Source organism: Bombus vancouverensis, chromosome 2 (genome assembly GCF_051014615.1).
Source record: "Bombus vancouverensis nearcticus chromosome 2, iyBomVanc1_principal, whole genome shotgun sequence".
Classification (NCBI taxonomy): Eukaryota; Metazoa; Arthropoda; class Insecta; order Hymenoptera; family Apidae; genus Bombus; species Bombus vancouverensis.
Window position 1 is genome coordinate 18250576 of NC_134912.1, and position 14554 is coordinate 18265129.

The 14554-nt window shown below is 32.1% G+C and overlaps 3 protein-coding genes across 4 annotated transcripts in view; 2 read left to right on the forward strand and 1 right to left on the reverse strand.

Moving 5' to 3' along the window:
• tj (Maf family bZIP transcription factor traffic jam) overlaps positions 1-6824 on the forward strand; it is a 78792-nt gene extending 71968 nt beyond the window's left edge. Inside the window, exon 5 of the mRNA XM_076626588.1 lies at positions 6346-6824. The gene's annotated coding sequence lies outside the window, so the exon portion shown is untranslated. The remainder of the gene's footprint in view (positions 1-6345) is intronic.
• A 680-nt stretch (positions 6825-7504) lies between these two features.
• On the forward strand, positions 7505-11928 carry LOC117166606 (sodium channel protein Nach). The gene is made up of 10 exons (XM_033350707.2): positions 7505-7815; positions 8472-8678; positions 9038-9203; positions 9375-9526; positions 9666-9777; positions 9908-10211; positions 10406-10456; positions 10608-10800; positions 11168-11274; positions 11370-11928. Exons 1-10 carry the CDS (start codon positions 7658-7660, stop codon positions 11501-11503), a joined length of 1584 nt encoding a protein of 527 aa, XP_033206598.2. The 5' UTR covers positions 7505-7657; the 3' UTR covers positions 11504-11928.
• Positions 11657-14469, reverse strand: Dredd (Caspase-8 Dredd). 2 transcript variants are annotated; one of them, XM_033350705.2, is made up of 7 exons: positions 14172-14469; positions 13138-13721; positions 12795-13060; positions 12371-12563; positions 12170-12295; positions 11955-12095; positions 11657-11865 (listed from the first exon to the last, which is right to left on the reverse strand). In XM_033350705.2, exons 2-7 carry the CDS (start codon positions 13688-13690, stop codon positions 11657-11659), a joined length of 1488 nt encoding a protein of 495 aa, XP_033206596.2. In that variant the 5' UTR covers positions 13691-13721; positions 14172-14469. The 2 variants fall into 2 exon arrangements, with proteins under 2 accessions (XP_033206596.2, XP_076481296.1); XM_076625181.1 differs by lacking the exon at positions 14172-14469 and adding an exon at positions 14096-14112.
• Positions 14470-14554: the final 85 nt, after the last annotated feature.

A 14554-nucleotide genomic window follows, 5' to 3' on the forward strand; every position in this document is an offset into this window, starting at 1 on the left:
ATTGTATATTCATCGTTATTTATTTCGTTCGTCTAACTTTATGTAAACTCTTATATTGAGAAAAATTGAGAAATCGAGAAAATACAAGAATTTACGCAAAGCTGGAGGAACGAAAGAAGTAACAATGAATGGACAATTTTGAATTAAATTTTGAAACCATCTCATCTGACCGGGCCTGACGAGATTAACGTTAAAGCCGTTTACAGCTTATATTCGAAATCAAATAGTACACACATGTTCGTACGAGCATCTTTTTATTGCTTAGACGTGCCGAAGTCGTCTCCAAAATATTCCCCATTTATTTTTGGGCACTCTGTATAGTAGAATCTTGACTATCTAATCATGAACTAACGATGATGCTATTTGGATACTCGGATAACTTCGTCTTCGTATGAGAGAAGGACGTTTATTTCGAATTATTTCATAACTATTAGATGTAATAACCAGAGAAATGAACTTTCGCCCTGTCTTACAGCACCTTCCTTAAATTTTCCTACAAACACAGTAAAAATCATATTTTATTAATTCTTGATGTGAAAGTTGCGGCCGAAACTAGCCGAAACGGTCGTTACAGTGGCAACATTTCCACGTAATTACGTTATAATTTTATACATACGTATAATTACCACGCAAATTATGATTTTGTATATGTACACGTACAAAATTGCAATCTCCTCTCTCGTTGGTATCATCGTAATACGTTAGTGGAACATCATTATGCGACAACTTTGATCTACCATTGTCGATTTTTAGCCTGATCTCTTGCGTTATTCCACGCACATTCGTAAAACACCGTATGCGCAGTACTCGGTATCTTCTAAAGGTACATGCAACCAGAGAGAATCACGGAGATCGCGGACGTATTCATCGGTTCTCGTCGAGGCATCCCCAGTTCGTATTTACAATTTCGTCGCATTATATCGGCGTTTTTCTGCGCTACCGTCACACGAATTCCCATCCATTGAACCGGGTTGCCACGAGATTTGTCTGCGGCGATGTTTACGATAAGCATAAACCCGCGTGGGGTAAAGGCTAGTCCTCCAGAGAGCTTGGCCTTTTGGCCCCTCTGGCACTCCTATCGAATCCCCTGCAAGTCTTCCTAGAAACTGAGAATTCGAGACACGGCCTGGGCGGGTCTGCGACTCGCTCTTTTAATCGTAACTTGCGGCCTGATAGTAAGCGGGCTAACCTATACGGGAGGTCTATTTTTATTGTGCCCGCGATAGTATAGTTGCGGCGAAACGGATAGGGAGAAGACTTGGAAATGGTCCTGCATAAACACTCTACGGGATTTCAGACTTCTCTCGTTATTGTCCATTTCGATGGTAACCATCGAAACTTCGATCAGAGGGAAAGTTCGTCAGAGTTCGAACTGAGCGTCTCTCGATCTGCCGCTAAGACGAACTTTGTTGAAAGTGATGCTTTATTCAGGCGTATACGTGGCATTAGGACGATAATTGGTCGAGGGTAATTCTTTAACAAAATATTTTACGATCGAGTTTGATTGAAAGAAAAATAATAATCTGTATTTGATGTTAGATGCATAGCTACGATTTATGTATGGCAAGGTACAGGTATATTTTTCTATGTGACATAAATATCAAAAAATGTTCGATGCACGTAATTAAATAATTTTTTCATGGAACTTCTTGATTCTGACATTACTTATCCACGCGACATTCGCATGGAGACGAGACCCCCTTCGATTACGTATACCTCGACGATAAAACCTCCTTTGCGTGGATTAGTCCGCTCAATCAGGAAATATACTCGAAGCCCCCATAAAGTTCTCCCGGCGTGCAAACCCCTATGTATGTGTTCTATGTATTACCCTCTATGTGCTTCCCTTCTGTTACGCATTCTCGTGCGCTGAGCGCACAAGGCACATAGCGACAGATAAGACTCGCTATCTTAATTGACATATCAAATCAAAAATGTTCGGAAGTATTTTTATACCTCTTTAAGTTTCGTTAACGTTATCAGTGCGTTCGGATTCGACGAGCCTTACTTTATCGATATTCCTTCTGAAATAATTCAGCGACGAAGCTTTCTTGGTATTTTCAATTTTAGAATGATTAATTATTCGAACATAAATTATTTTCCAAAATATGCTGCCAGTATCGTTGCTTGCTCCTTTTCTTCTTTTCGAGAAAAAATCAGAGAGGTATGTTTTTCTAACGTAGTTCGTAAGGCACGTTTAAAAGAGTATTGTGCGATTCTTAAGATGGTAATACGTTACAAATATTCCTTAATATTTTCCTTCGAATTTGCTATAAATGAACTTGCAGAAATAACATAACGAAATTATATATGCATAACGAAATTAGGAAATTTATAAAAAATTGAATCGATCAGTTTAGCTTCTGAGAGATTCACAGCCAAAATTTTACTCCTTAAAGCTTATCCAAATGTTCCTAACACTTTTGTCGATTAAACATTTATGTCGATCGTATTATAAAATTTTGTCGACTATATTTCGCTGTTCATCAAAACTTTTCGTACAATAACGTGATTATCTTTGTTTAATTATTTATACATTATCTCAGTTCCCTGTAAAATATTGTTTCTTCATAATTTACGATATATTAAATTATTTTCCATAAACAGAAAATGTTATAAAAATTGCAACGCAAGGGTAACATTATACGATCAGAAAACAGATAGCGCAGCGAGTGTATAGATGGGGGGAGGGGGAGGGGAGAAATTTTCAGAGTACACAGAAAGAGAGACAGATTCGGTTTCGGATGTATTTTAAAGTCCATGGGGCTCAATGTTCCGCGAAATACGTTGCTCCCTTCCTATCGGTTGTATAATACAGATGCCGTATAGAAGATGGCTACAAATCCCCCAGAACTCTTCATATCTATAACCTCTTTTCATTTCATTCTCGACAACGAGAGCTCACACGCGACAGGGTAGTTTTAAACAATTCATCCTTGAAACCCTCCCACGCGGGTAAGTTTATTGCTACTTTTGAACATATACCACGATAGGAACCACTTCGATTTCGCTTAACTTGGTGGAAGTTTCACGATACCTGGCTGATATAATATCTCTTAAACAATTTTAAGCCAGAGAATATAAACTCGTTCGATTACTGCAAATATAAGTTTGCTCTATTGCTGTGAAAGTAATATTTATAGATTATAGTGTGCGCTTCTTAAGTGTAACTGTACCAGTACAAGCTAATACATAAGAGATTATAATACTTTAGAGATAGGCTACTTTATAGTATCTTATTTATTGATTAAATTAATTGATATAAGAATATGTTGAGTGGTGCATTCCTATTTCATGAATTACGCTTCTTATACAGGGTGGTTGGTAACTGGTGGTACAAGCGGAAAGGGGGTGATTCTACGCGAAAAAAGAAGTCGAAAATATAGAATAAAAATTTCTTCTTCATTTGTTTTTTTTTTAATTTTTTTTAAAATCTACAGTGAGATCCGTTATAACGAGACGTGATAAAGTGCACGCGTACCGAGCGAAAATTCAAAGTCGATTTTCTCGAAAACAAAGCCTCGAACGAAAAATTTTTATTCTATATTTTCGACTTCTTTTTTCGCATAGAATCACCCCCTTTCCGCTTGTACGACCCTGTATATCTTCAATTCATATGACGAAACTATGATTCGTTTGTGAGCTTAAATAAAACGATACATAGCCAATGTTTGTTTTAATACCATTCTCTTGCATTATTACAGTAATCTTTAATCTAATTTAATTTTATCTTACTTCCGTGTATTTACTACGTCGAAATTTCATTCATAATTTATCTAACAACATCTTAAAGTTCTCGATCATTCGAAAGATTTTGCGATCTTTAATTATTTTGATTTTTCATTTGAAAATGTTTCGTAGAGCTTCGTTTAACTATTTCCTGTCCTCTGAAAAATGATAAAATCTGTTTTTAATTTAAGCCAAAAATTGTTATATTATCCTGTTATTTATCATGTAGATTTTTTTTTTTACCAATCAAAGGAACGAAATACGATTGCTCGCGTCTGGTCGAGGTGATTGTAAACTTTTGTTAAAGGTAACGGGGTTGCACTTTCAACTTACGGCGGTTAAAGTCAATTCGATAGCAGTTAACGAATTGTTGGGGGTGAATAGAAGGGGTTTGTGGTTAACGTGAGGGGTTGACAGGGGAACACATAATACATTGTTACCCCATCCACCGGATTCACCCCTTCCACGTGCAGTAATTTTCTCTGCGCGGAACCGACATCGCAGTGAACTATCTCATAATTAAAATTACCATACTACACGTACACATCGAGAAATCTTGGCACCCTAACGCATCGAACACGCGTTAAACTTATGTTTCATTTGCTGTTATTTGTTGCTTAATTATCGCTAATAATAGTAATATCGATATCGCGTTAATTAATCCGCTACTTAAACGTCGATATATGTATCTATATATTAATCTTTCCATATTAAAAGGAAAATTTCAATTTCTTCGTTCGATTTCTCTATATTTTGAAAACGCATTAATCGTTCATTTAAAACATTGACAAATACAAATGCTATAAATACTATGAGAAAATCCTACGTTATATGCTCAAATTGTCTCTTATATCTATTTTCATTGTGATTGAGTTACGAGGCTTCTAACTAATTAAATTCATATAATTAAGTTCAATTATGTTATGCCAGGTATTCTACAAATCGATCACCTTTCGATCTATTCTTTCTCCATCTGATAATTAATAAATAAGATACGTATTTCAAATAAAATTCAATTGATATTTAACGGACAAAGTTTTGAAAATATCTCTTTTTTTCTTCGCTATTTTACAGTACGTGGATTGAAAAATATTTGATATGACCATAAACACGTACTTAATATTCCCAGTGATAAAAATTTAACTTCAATAATATCGTAGTTAGATGTAACAGCGTGTTATGGATAGATACATGCAACGTATTAAATGCTCAACACGTTGATGCTCAACTTTTATTATACCTTTGAAGTATCATTTGGAATTAACACTTTCGTTTATTTAATCGTAGGAGTTGATACACAAGCAACGCGTTGCTTCTAAAATTGCTCTTTGCTAAGTTTTCCCATTTCAGCCGTCAAAGCGTTTAAGCGGCAAGAAATGACCCGGAGGATGGTGCCAAATACCAGCTTCCTTCCCTCCTGTCTTTGCCCATCGATTTAAAACATTTGCCCTCCGCGAGACGAAAGTTCTTCGCCATTCGAGCTAGGGTGCCGCGAAATCACCCTAATATTGGATTATATCGATATACTGGGCATACATATATCATAGCACGGGACTGGAACGTACAGGTTACTAAATTTCCGATTTCTTTACAGAGATAAAGATATTATGCAGATCAGCAGGTTGCAAATTGTACTGCTTCGGTGAAGCGTGGAATTTTTATCCTTGAAAGCAATCGTATCTTAATGTCTTAACTCTCGGCAAAAGGATATTAATTTATTTCGTTGAAATTATTGGTAATTACGAACAACGGAGAGATAAATTTAATTAAAAATTGAATTGAAATTATAAATGTATATGACGAGTACAACGCACAATATCTCACATAACTGTGTCTAAAAAATGTTAGAATTTCGTTCTACGTTGACAAAGAGATATTTCAAACAAAAATTTCACCTTCTAACCTGTACAATTTAAATAAATCAAATTGTTTGTGTTTTCTGTATCTATTACTAGAATAATATTAATACAATCTGTTATTCTACTTGAAAAAAAAAACAGTCTGATTTCTAAGAGAAATTTGAACAAAAAAAGAATTAAAAGTCTGAATGAATAGAAGAAAATGAGAACGAATAATCCGTAGCTATGAATCTTTCCGCGTGATGTAAAATTACACGCGATTACTATATTTAATGGAAAAAAATCGTCGCTCCTTTATCGAGGATATTCGATCAGCGGGAGAAGACTCCACGGAGAGTTGAAAAAGTTGCCTTTGAAAAGCTGGCGGTGAGTAGCGACCTCGACAAGGTCGGTGCATTTAGGAACCCTTTAATCGAGTTGTTCGGTAGTCAGGGTAATGACGTGTGCTCGAGCACACAGCTCACGGTGTTTAGCACTTTATCTATCTTCTCCAAGTTATTAATGACACTCGCTGAGTCAGATGCCGCGGCGAAGTGCGGCATCTTCAGAGTTTAATATCCGAAGAATCGAGTCACTCGGCCGACTACTCGGCCGCGGACTTCTCCATCCGCTGCTGGCCTCGAGTAGTACACTCGTGCCGATGCGACGAGGCGCGCGACGAACAAGCTGGGGCATTTCGTTTCCAATATCCTTCACCCTGGCCGAAGAATCGAGTGTCGCCACTATTCGCGGCAAATAACACGCTTTCATTTTGCAGGAGCACATCGGACAAGTGGTTGGAATATAAAAAAGAACAGGAATTTTCGCCGCTCGGACCACCAGTTCGGGCTTACGAGAGAAATTTCGCGGCGGAGATCCGCGAGAGACAAAAGAGATAAAATCAGCTGGAAATCGCCCTCGCCAGAGAACATCCGTCAAATTCTAACAGTCGCGGCATCGATGTTGTTTCGTCTGAAAGATATACCATCGTTCTTTTAATTTACATTTTACACCAATAGAAGTTAAATATAAATTGCAACGATGTACGAAAAACTAAGCTGTAATGGAGTAGTACATAGTAGAGTTAGGGACGATAATATGAATAACAATAGGACACTAGGTGTTTAGCAGTAGGTTGATATTTTAATAAGAAAGGTAATAATAAGAAAGATTGTTAGTTATGATTATAGTATAAATATGGTTAAGCATATATTGTAAACAAGTAGAATGTAAATCAGGAGCCATCCTAAGGCACAAAGCAGGGATTAAGAATAAATAAATAAATAAAGAATACTTTACTATAACATTCGTGTGTTGTTACTCGATTTAGTAATTAATTAATATCCAAGAACTTAATTTAATAATATCTATGCACGTATAGAGAGAATCGCTTAAAATGTAAAATAACAAACTAATTGTTTTGAGACTGTTGCAAAAATATCGATCTACTTTTCTTCGTTTTAGACTAAAAAATTCTTTTATACCTGCGATTATTTCTATGAACTCTCCTGCTTAAATGTCGCACGTGTTCGAGTTAGGTTAAGTTAGCGTTGCATGTGATCAATAATTTACTATTGCACGCAGTTAAAAATCGTTTGTAACCAGAGGCCAGGAAATCCGTATCTCGCATCTGGATTTATCAGAGAATGATCAGTGAAAAAATGAAATGAATTTTTTATACGACATCGCATGCAGCGCGTCGTGTATTCGTAAATAAAGCATCGGAACTGGCATACAACTACCTTTCATTCGATAGTCGTGCCTTCAACGCTACGTAGGTAAAATCATTGATGGTCATTGAAACCGAAGAAGACGTCTGAAACTCAAGAAATTTATTACACGTGCGAATAATTATTAATGGTTGAATTTATGTAATCAATTCATGTAATTGATCTTCTAACCAGAGTATCTTTCGACAGTTTTCGCAATTACGGATTATTTGATCGCAACTTTTAATCGAACTTCTCGACAACCACCAGTGGGAAACACTAATAATTTAAAACAAATAAATTAGATTGAGAAAACAAGTTCGTGCAATATTAGCAGTCTTAAAATTGATGGAAACGTTAGCCCGTTGTTAATTTAGAAACATGAGACGCGTACGAAAGCAAAGTTGTGGCAATATCTTGAAAAAGGTCGTACGAAAATTTTGTTACACCATAAAAACACATGTCTCGGAGTTTTGCCACGAAACGGGACTTCATGGTTGCAAATATATTTGCGAACCTCAACGATCTACGATAGAAAGGTGAGTAAAACCATTATTTTATCGATTCGTTAAATATCACATAGATATAATATAACGATATTCTAAAGCAAAGTAATAACAGTAAAATGTAGGAAGAAAAAAATATTTTACATGCAACTATGTATACTACTTGTAAACTATGTAACTTACATGTAAACTATGTAATTTAAGTAATACTAAGTGTCAAATAAAATTCAACCTACATAGGTTCAGTGAATTAACTAATTAAAATCAATGTTAAGAGAACGAACAGAAACAAAGTGTAATTAACACTGAAACAAGCAAACTTTTGATTTCTACGATCGTTCAAAGTTAATTTCGAAAAGAAGTCGAAAAATAGTTATATACATTTTATGCGTATTTTACAATTCATTTACTTTTATGCCACTTCAATTGTAGTCATCTGTATATACATGTACCTGCTACACCTACTACAGATAAGCTATTCGAGTGTCAAAAAGCAATAAAGAGCGATCAATATATGATTCAAAAACCATTAACATACGAATTCCAAAATTCATTTAGCCTACTGATTAAGCCGTGTATAGGTACATTATAAGTAGATGTCATTAATGGAACTTAATTTCACCTTTGTTTCAATTAAATCGAAGCGCGATGTAATCACGATACTATTCGTTCCGCGTTCATTTCGGTAGAATCGCATGGGCAATAATGGTGGTCTCATCGCTGTGCATTGCAATCGGAATGCTGAAAGTTACTCTGAATTATTACGAGCAGCATTTAGTTCTCTCGGTCATCGAAACGACCCATCATGGAATATGGAATTATCCGTTTCCAGCGGTTACGGTATGCGATATGAATCCCGTATCTCTTCAATTAACAAAAAAATTCACCGACAACTTGTGAGTATTTTATTTTTCTTTTCTCTTTCGTTCTTAATCGTCGATTAAACTTCCTGTTACTCGTTATATAGAATCTCTTATCGTGATTTAACGATAATCCTTGTTTCTTGATGATCGATTGATGATATATCACACAATTATATTTATGGTAAAGATTTAGTCAGTAACTTGTAGATCTTTCATTTGCATTTTCACCTGTATTTCGTTGTCGATATTTGATTAAAATCGTTATCGTGTAAACTTCCGTTATACTCATTACTGCCGCTCTTTTATCATCTTCTATTTTGTGTTAGCTTATACTGTATAGATATAGCAAACCACTTAAATTGTACAATAGCTTTTTCCTATTGTTTTTACAGGACATTTCCATCGAGTCTGTCGAAGGAATTTATAGCTCGAGAAATGAGATTACTGAACGAATTATTATATCCTGGTATATACGGATCACGCGTTCGAAATAATCTTTCGCGATTGCAGAACATTTTTGACATGAATAAGCTTTCAATACCAACGATCATGAACTCGGTAGGTAACAAAATTATAGGAAACATCATACAGCGTCATAATACAGAGAAAATAAACTTGCTAGCAAATATCTTTCATAGATTCGTATCTATCGAATCAAAGCTATTCGAGATTGTTAAATAAAGTGCCACCAAAGAAAGCACGTTGGATGTAAATGAGATTGAATTTCAGGTTACGCGAAATTGTCAAAGTTTGTTGGAGTCGTGTAAGTGGAAATCGAAGATTGAAAACTGCAGTACCATATTTCGATCAAGTATCAGCCGTGATGGATTATGTTGCAGCTTTAATTATATTACTTACGATTCGATTATGGAAAATCCAAAGTATATATATATATATATATATATATATATCTAGATTTAAGTATCTATATTAGTACATTGTTTCGTATATTATTGTTTAAATTATAAATTTTATTCTCTTTCTCTTTTAAATTTTTACATTTCTCTTTTAAATTTAAAGTATAAAACCACATAAAATGACATCGTGTGGATATCAGAGTGGACTCAATATATTGCTTAATCTGGATGTCGAAAATAATGATGCCGATATTATGGAATCTACGGAAATAAAGGTAATATTTCGTATTAATTTCTGATTGTGAAAAGAGACTGTTAAAAATTATACTCTTTTGTTACAATCTTTGAGTTCTCTTTTGCCCAATCTAATCTTCGATTCTTGTAACGTCTACTATATTTTTACAGATCATGCTACACGACCCTTACGATTATCCTGATCATAATGCACCGAGTAAATTGATAAGCGAGCATGAATATTCGTTTTTGACTGTCCAACCTGTAGAAACTTATTCGACCCTTGATATCAGAAAGCTAAAATCCACCATGAGAGAATGCATATTTTATGACGAAGCAAATAAAATGATTGGTAACGATTGGAACAGAAATTTCGTCCCCGCAAGATATTCATTCATAAATTGTCTAACGAACTGTCGAACAACTGTAATTAAGAAAAAATGTGGATGCATTCCATATTATTATCCGCAAAATGGTTAGCTTGCTGTAAATACAACTTGTTTTATCTCGTAAACTTGCAAAATATTCTATAGTGCAGCGTTTCTTTTGATAATTACTAGATCTGAAATAAAACAAAAATTATCTATAAAAAAAAATAATCAAAATTTAGGAATATTCTTTCACGTTTTTCTACCTGTTAGCTTTAAGATAAATAATATTCTGTTACAGATACCAGAGTATGCAATTTAAGAGATGTCGAATGCCTAGAAACGTTTAAATGTAAGTAATTCACAAGTATTATTAATTTTCCAGCCTTTCTTTTTTATTGGCGATTTATTTATGAAACTAGGAATATGGAAAAAGTATGGCATAATAATACTCTGTGTAAAATATTCTTATAACAAGTGAATATATAGAAATGAATTTTTAGTTTGGTATGATACCTCTTGGCCAGGAACAGATATGTCGCCCAAAACTTTACAGCTTGTAGAATTGGATACTAAAGAAAGACCTTGTAATTGTAAACCTGATTGTAATTTTTATCGTTATATCATGGAGAATTCAGCAGGAAATCTTGATAAACGCGTTTATTATGATGGTCTGACTTACACTACTTATTCCAGGTAATTTTAAGAATTTCTTAGCAAAAAATATTCGTATATTTATTACAAAATACTTGAAACATATACATTACATAAGATATTGATTGAAATTGATTGAAAGCTTTTAATACTAGTACATATAAATTGAGAGTAGTATTGGATAATAAAAAATTTTCTGCAAAAATATATAAAAGTTAGCATTATGTATATATTTTTCTAATTTTAGTCAAAAATAACAAACTCCATAGTTTATCAAGCTATCTTTTATTATTAATATTATATATTATAATATTATCTTTTATTATTAAATATTAAAAAATAATCAAAAATATTTATATGTTTATAATTACGAATGAGATAAATTACAAACACATATTTTTCGTTGTAGCGAAGGTAAAACCTGGAAAAATCAAAGTATAATTCATATATTTTTTGGAGATCTAGTGTCTATTCAATTCCGACGGGATATGCATTATAGTTGGCGTCATCTGTTCGGTAATATCAATTGTTTATTAAAATAATAAGCGAATTTAAATAAAAATATAATAATAATAATACTAATGATAATATAAATTTAATATTTGTTTTAGCAACATTTGGTGGTCTCTTAGGAGTCTTTGCTGGTTTTAGTTTCATGTCTATTTTTGAAATTATTTATTTTTTTATTATTCGGGTTTTAACCGATGCATGTGTAAAAAGAAACACAAGAAACAAGTCAAACTAAATATCGACAATTTTTTAGGTTATGCAAGATACTAGGTTATTAAGTAAACGTCTTTTTTTCTTTTTTTTTATAAGATATATATATAATATATTATTTTATTATTCTATTTTATTGGTTTTGTACATTGAAGGCAATAATATTGTCTTTCCTTTTTTATATATCTGCTCGGTAATCTGGTAACTGAAAATCCATAAGTAATCTGCATGTTTTCAATTCAGGTAATTGAGCAATGGAATTTGTTCCATTTAATTTTCCTTTCTTCTTCATTACCGACTGAATTGTTTTTCTAATAGCCTTCAGGAATGTAATTTTATTTCCTCCATTTTGTAAAATATTACAAAATTCTTGTATGAACCAAGATCCTGTAAAATATGAATTTCTGATGTGTGAATAATACACCTAATAAATATATCAAGTTCTAACCTATAACATAGAGATAATTATATATTACCTTCTTCTTTATGACGAACAGATATGAAACCTTGCATAGTTGACATAAATATACAGAAATTTTTGTATGGTAAAATACTTGAAACTTCACAATTTAAAGGACCATCTGTAACTAAATGACTTACATCATCATTTATTTGTCCTGCAATTAAAAATTATTGTGATTTCACAATCTCAAGTTTTAACCTGATAGCATAAAATTACAATTTTTGTTACCCGTCACCTTTCCCTGACAAGCTTGTATAATAACTACTTTAATAACATCCTTTAATTTTATACAACAAAATTTATGTTCAATTGCTTCAATGCTAACTTCTTTTTCATCTGCACTAATAATACCACCTAGAATTAATGACCATTAACGATTAATAACTCATACAACATAATGCTTATGATGCAAAATTTACTACATTTTACCTTTACAACCATGACTTAAAATACATACAAAAATGCAATCATAATCAGTACCAAAGTCTTTTGGAATATTTTCTAATGTTGCCAGTATTTCATCTTTGGTTAAATCATTAAACACCTCAATGGTAAAACCAAATCTTTGGAATGTTTCTGATAGTTTCATACGATCAGCTACAGTTCCAAATCTGGTTTCAAACTGAAACAAAAGTGTTATGCATATGCACAATGTCACAACCACCACAGTGTGACTCTACCTCTGGATCAGTGAAGATTTGTTACAAAAAGTTGCTGCAAAATTGACCTTTTAACAAATCTTTACCAATTCAGAGCTATAGAATAATGCTACAGTAGTTGTAAGACACTCTCGGTACACCCTATATAATTTTATTTATATTGGGATAAAAATGATTGTTTATTAATACAATACCTGTTGACCTGAAAAACGCATTTGGCTTATAATAATACAAAGGCCATTGTTTAATTTTCTTATATCTTCTCCTTCCACATCTGACAACACAGATTCTTCTTCTCTCATGGAAAATGTTTGTATCTGAGATATATTAGTAGAATTTGTACGCTGTGTATCTAACACATTTTGATGATTTTCATATTTTTTCAGATCTTCATAAATATGCTCTAAATCTTTGAAAATCTTTAAATGTTTAAGCAAATTCTTAAGTTTAACCTTACCATCTAAAATAATTAAATATTATGTGAACAAGGAAATTATATGAAATTACAAAGAATAGTTTTTATGGATAAAAACAAACCTGGATATATTGAAATATAATTTACTTGCATCCAATATAACATATGTAATTCAAGAAAATCTACATCTTTTAAATATTCTTCATATACAGTTAAATCAGTTCTAACATATTGCATTAATAATTTGATTTTATCTTCAGAAAGAGCTTCACATAATAAATATAGACTTTTTGCAATTAAATTTAAGTATCTAGAACATGATCCATTTTTTGGCAGATACAATAAATCCAAATCTTCAAATGATATTCCCAACTTTCGTATAATTTGCCTATTTTGTATAATACATATAGATTCCAATAATTTACTTTTCCAATTTTCAGGATGTTTATTTATAAATTCTGTAAGTATATAAACTTTGTGATTTTTATAGTTTTGTAATAAATCACAAATTTCTCTGAAGCTATGTTGATAATCAGTTATCATCAAAAATAAAATAGATATTTTTTCATCGATGCTAAGGTCATTTTCTATTTTCCATAAAATGTCTTTGTTTAATACATCTTCACTTACATTACTGCTTAAGACAGATGGTTTTGCATCAATTAATAAAGACATTGCTTTCCACAAATCTGCTTTAATAATATACCTTGGAAAAAAATAATATTGTAAAATATACATGTTTTCACTCTACATGTGAATAATATAGAAATATTGAAAATTGATAAATTTTGAACATGTACTGAAATAGTATTAGAGCGTAAAATATTCTACATATTATAAATTCTACAAGATACAATAAATTTATAAAAGGTATAAAAAGGATAAAAGTCATAATTTGCAAATGATATTTATAGAAGTAAACATAACATGAATGTATATACATATATTTATTAACCTTTAATGACAAAACAATTTGAAAAGATTAATATGAATAAATAAAATAATGCATTATTAATAAAAAATGAATAAACAAATAAAATTGAAATAATCAATTGGTAACGAGTAAATTGATATAGATACCGTTAGAAAGTAATATATGATGACGGATTAACAGTCATTAATTACAGTCATTAAATACAGTCATTAACATACTTACTTTGTAATATTATTTTGTAATACTTCTACAGTGCAAATTCATTACAATATTTACACAACTTTATTGCAATATTCAGTTTTGGTTTCTGTATTTTACTTAAAATATTGCCTCTTCTTTAAGCATTTTCAAATATTGTTATATATCAATCGACAGATATCTTTTTATTTATAAAAATCTCCTTCTTTGAATATAACGACACACATACTATTGCGTATTAAGCTACAGTTTATACATATGTTTAATTGATATGTTAAATACATATTTAAACAATGTGATTTTCGCCATTCATAAATAGAAAACATAAGTAATAAAGTATCAATATTTAAAACAATCTTATTATTTAAAGTATATAAAATTTTTTTATTCGGTGGATTTATGAATTG

Bases quoted from the DNA above. Each gene is read 5' to 3' on its own strand.
- LOC117166606 (XM_033350707.2), top strand. From the start codon at position 7,658: ATGAGACGCGTACGAAAGCAAAGTTGTGGCAATATCTTGAAAAAGGTC. The intron at 9,527-9,665 runs GTATATATATAT...TTAAATTTAAAG, and splicing joins TCGATTATGGAAAATCCAAA to TATAAAACCACATAAAATGA. The intron at 9,778-9,907 runs GTAATATTTCGT...ATATTTTTACAG, and splicing joins TGGAATCTACGGAAATAAAG to ATCATGCTACACGACCCTTA.
- Dredd (XM_033350705.2), bottom strand. From the start codon at position 13,690: ATGTCTTTATTAATTGATGCAAAACCATCTGTCTTAAGCAGTAATGTA. The intron at 13,061-13,137 runs GTTTGTTTTTAT...TAATTATTTTAG, and splicing joins TTATATTTCAATATATCCAG to ATGGTAAGGTTAAACTTAAG. The intron at 12,096-12,169 runs GTAACAAAAATT...TTTTAATTGCAG, and splicing joins TTGTCAGGGAAAGGTGACGG to GACAAATAAATGATGATGTA.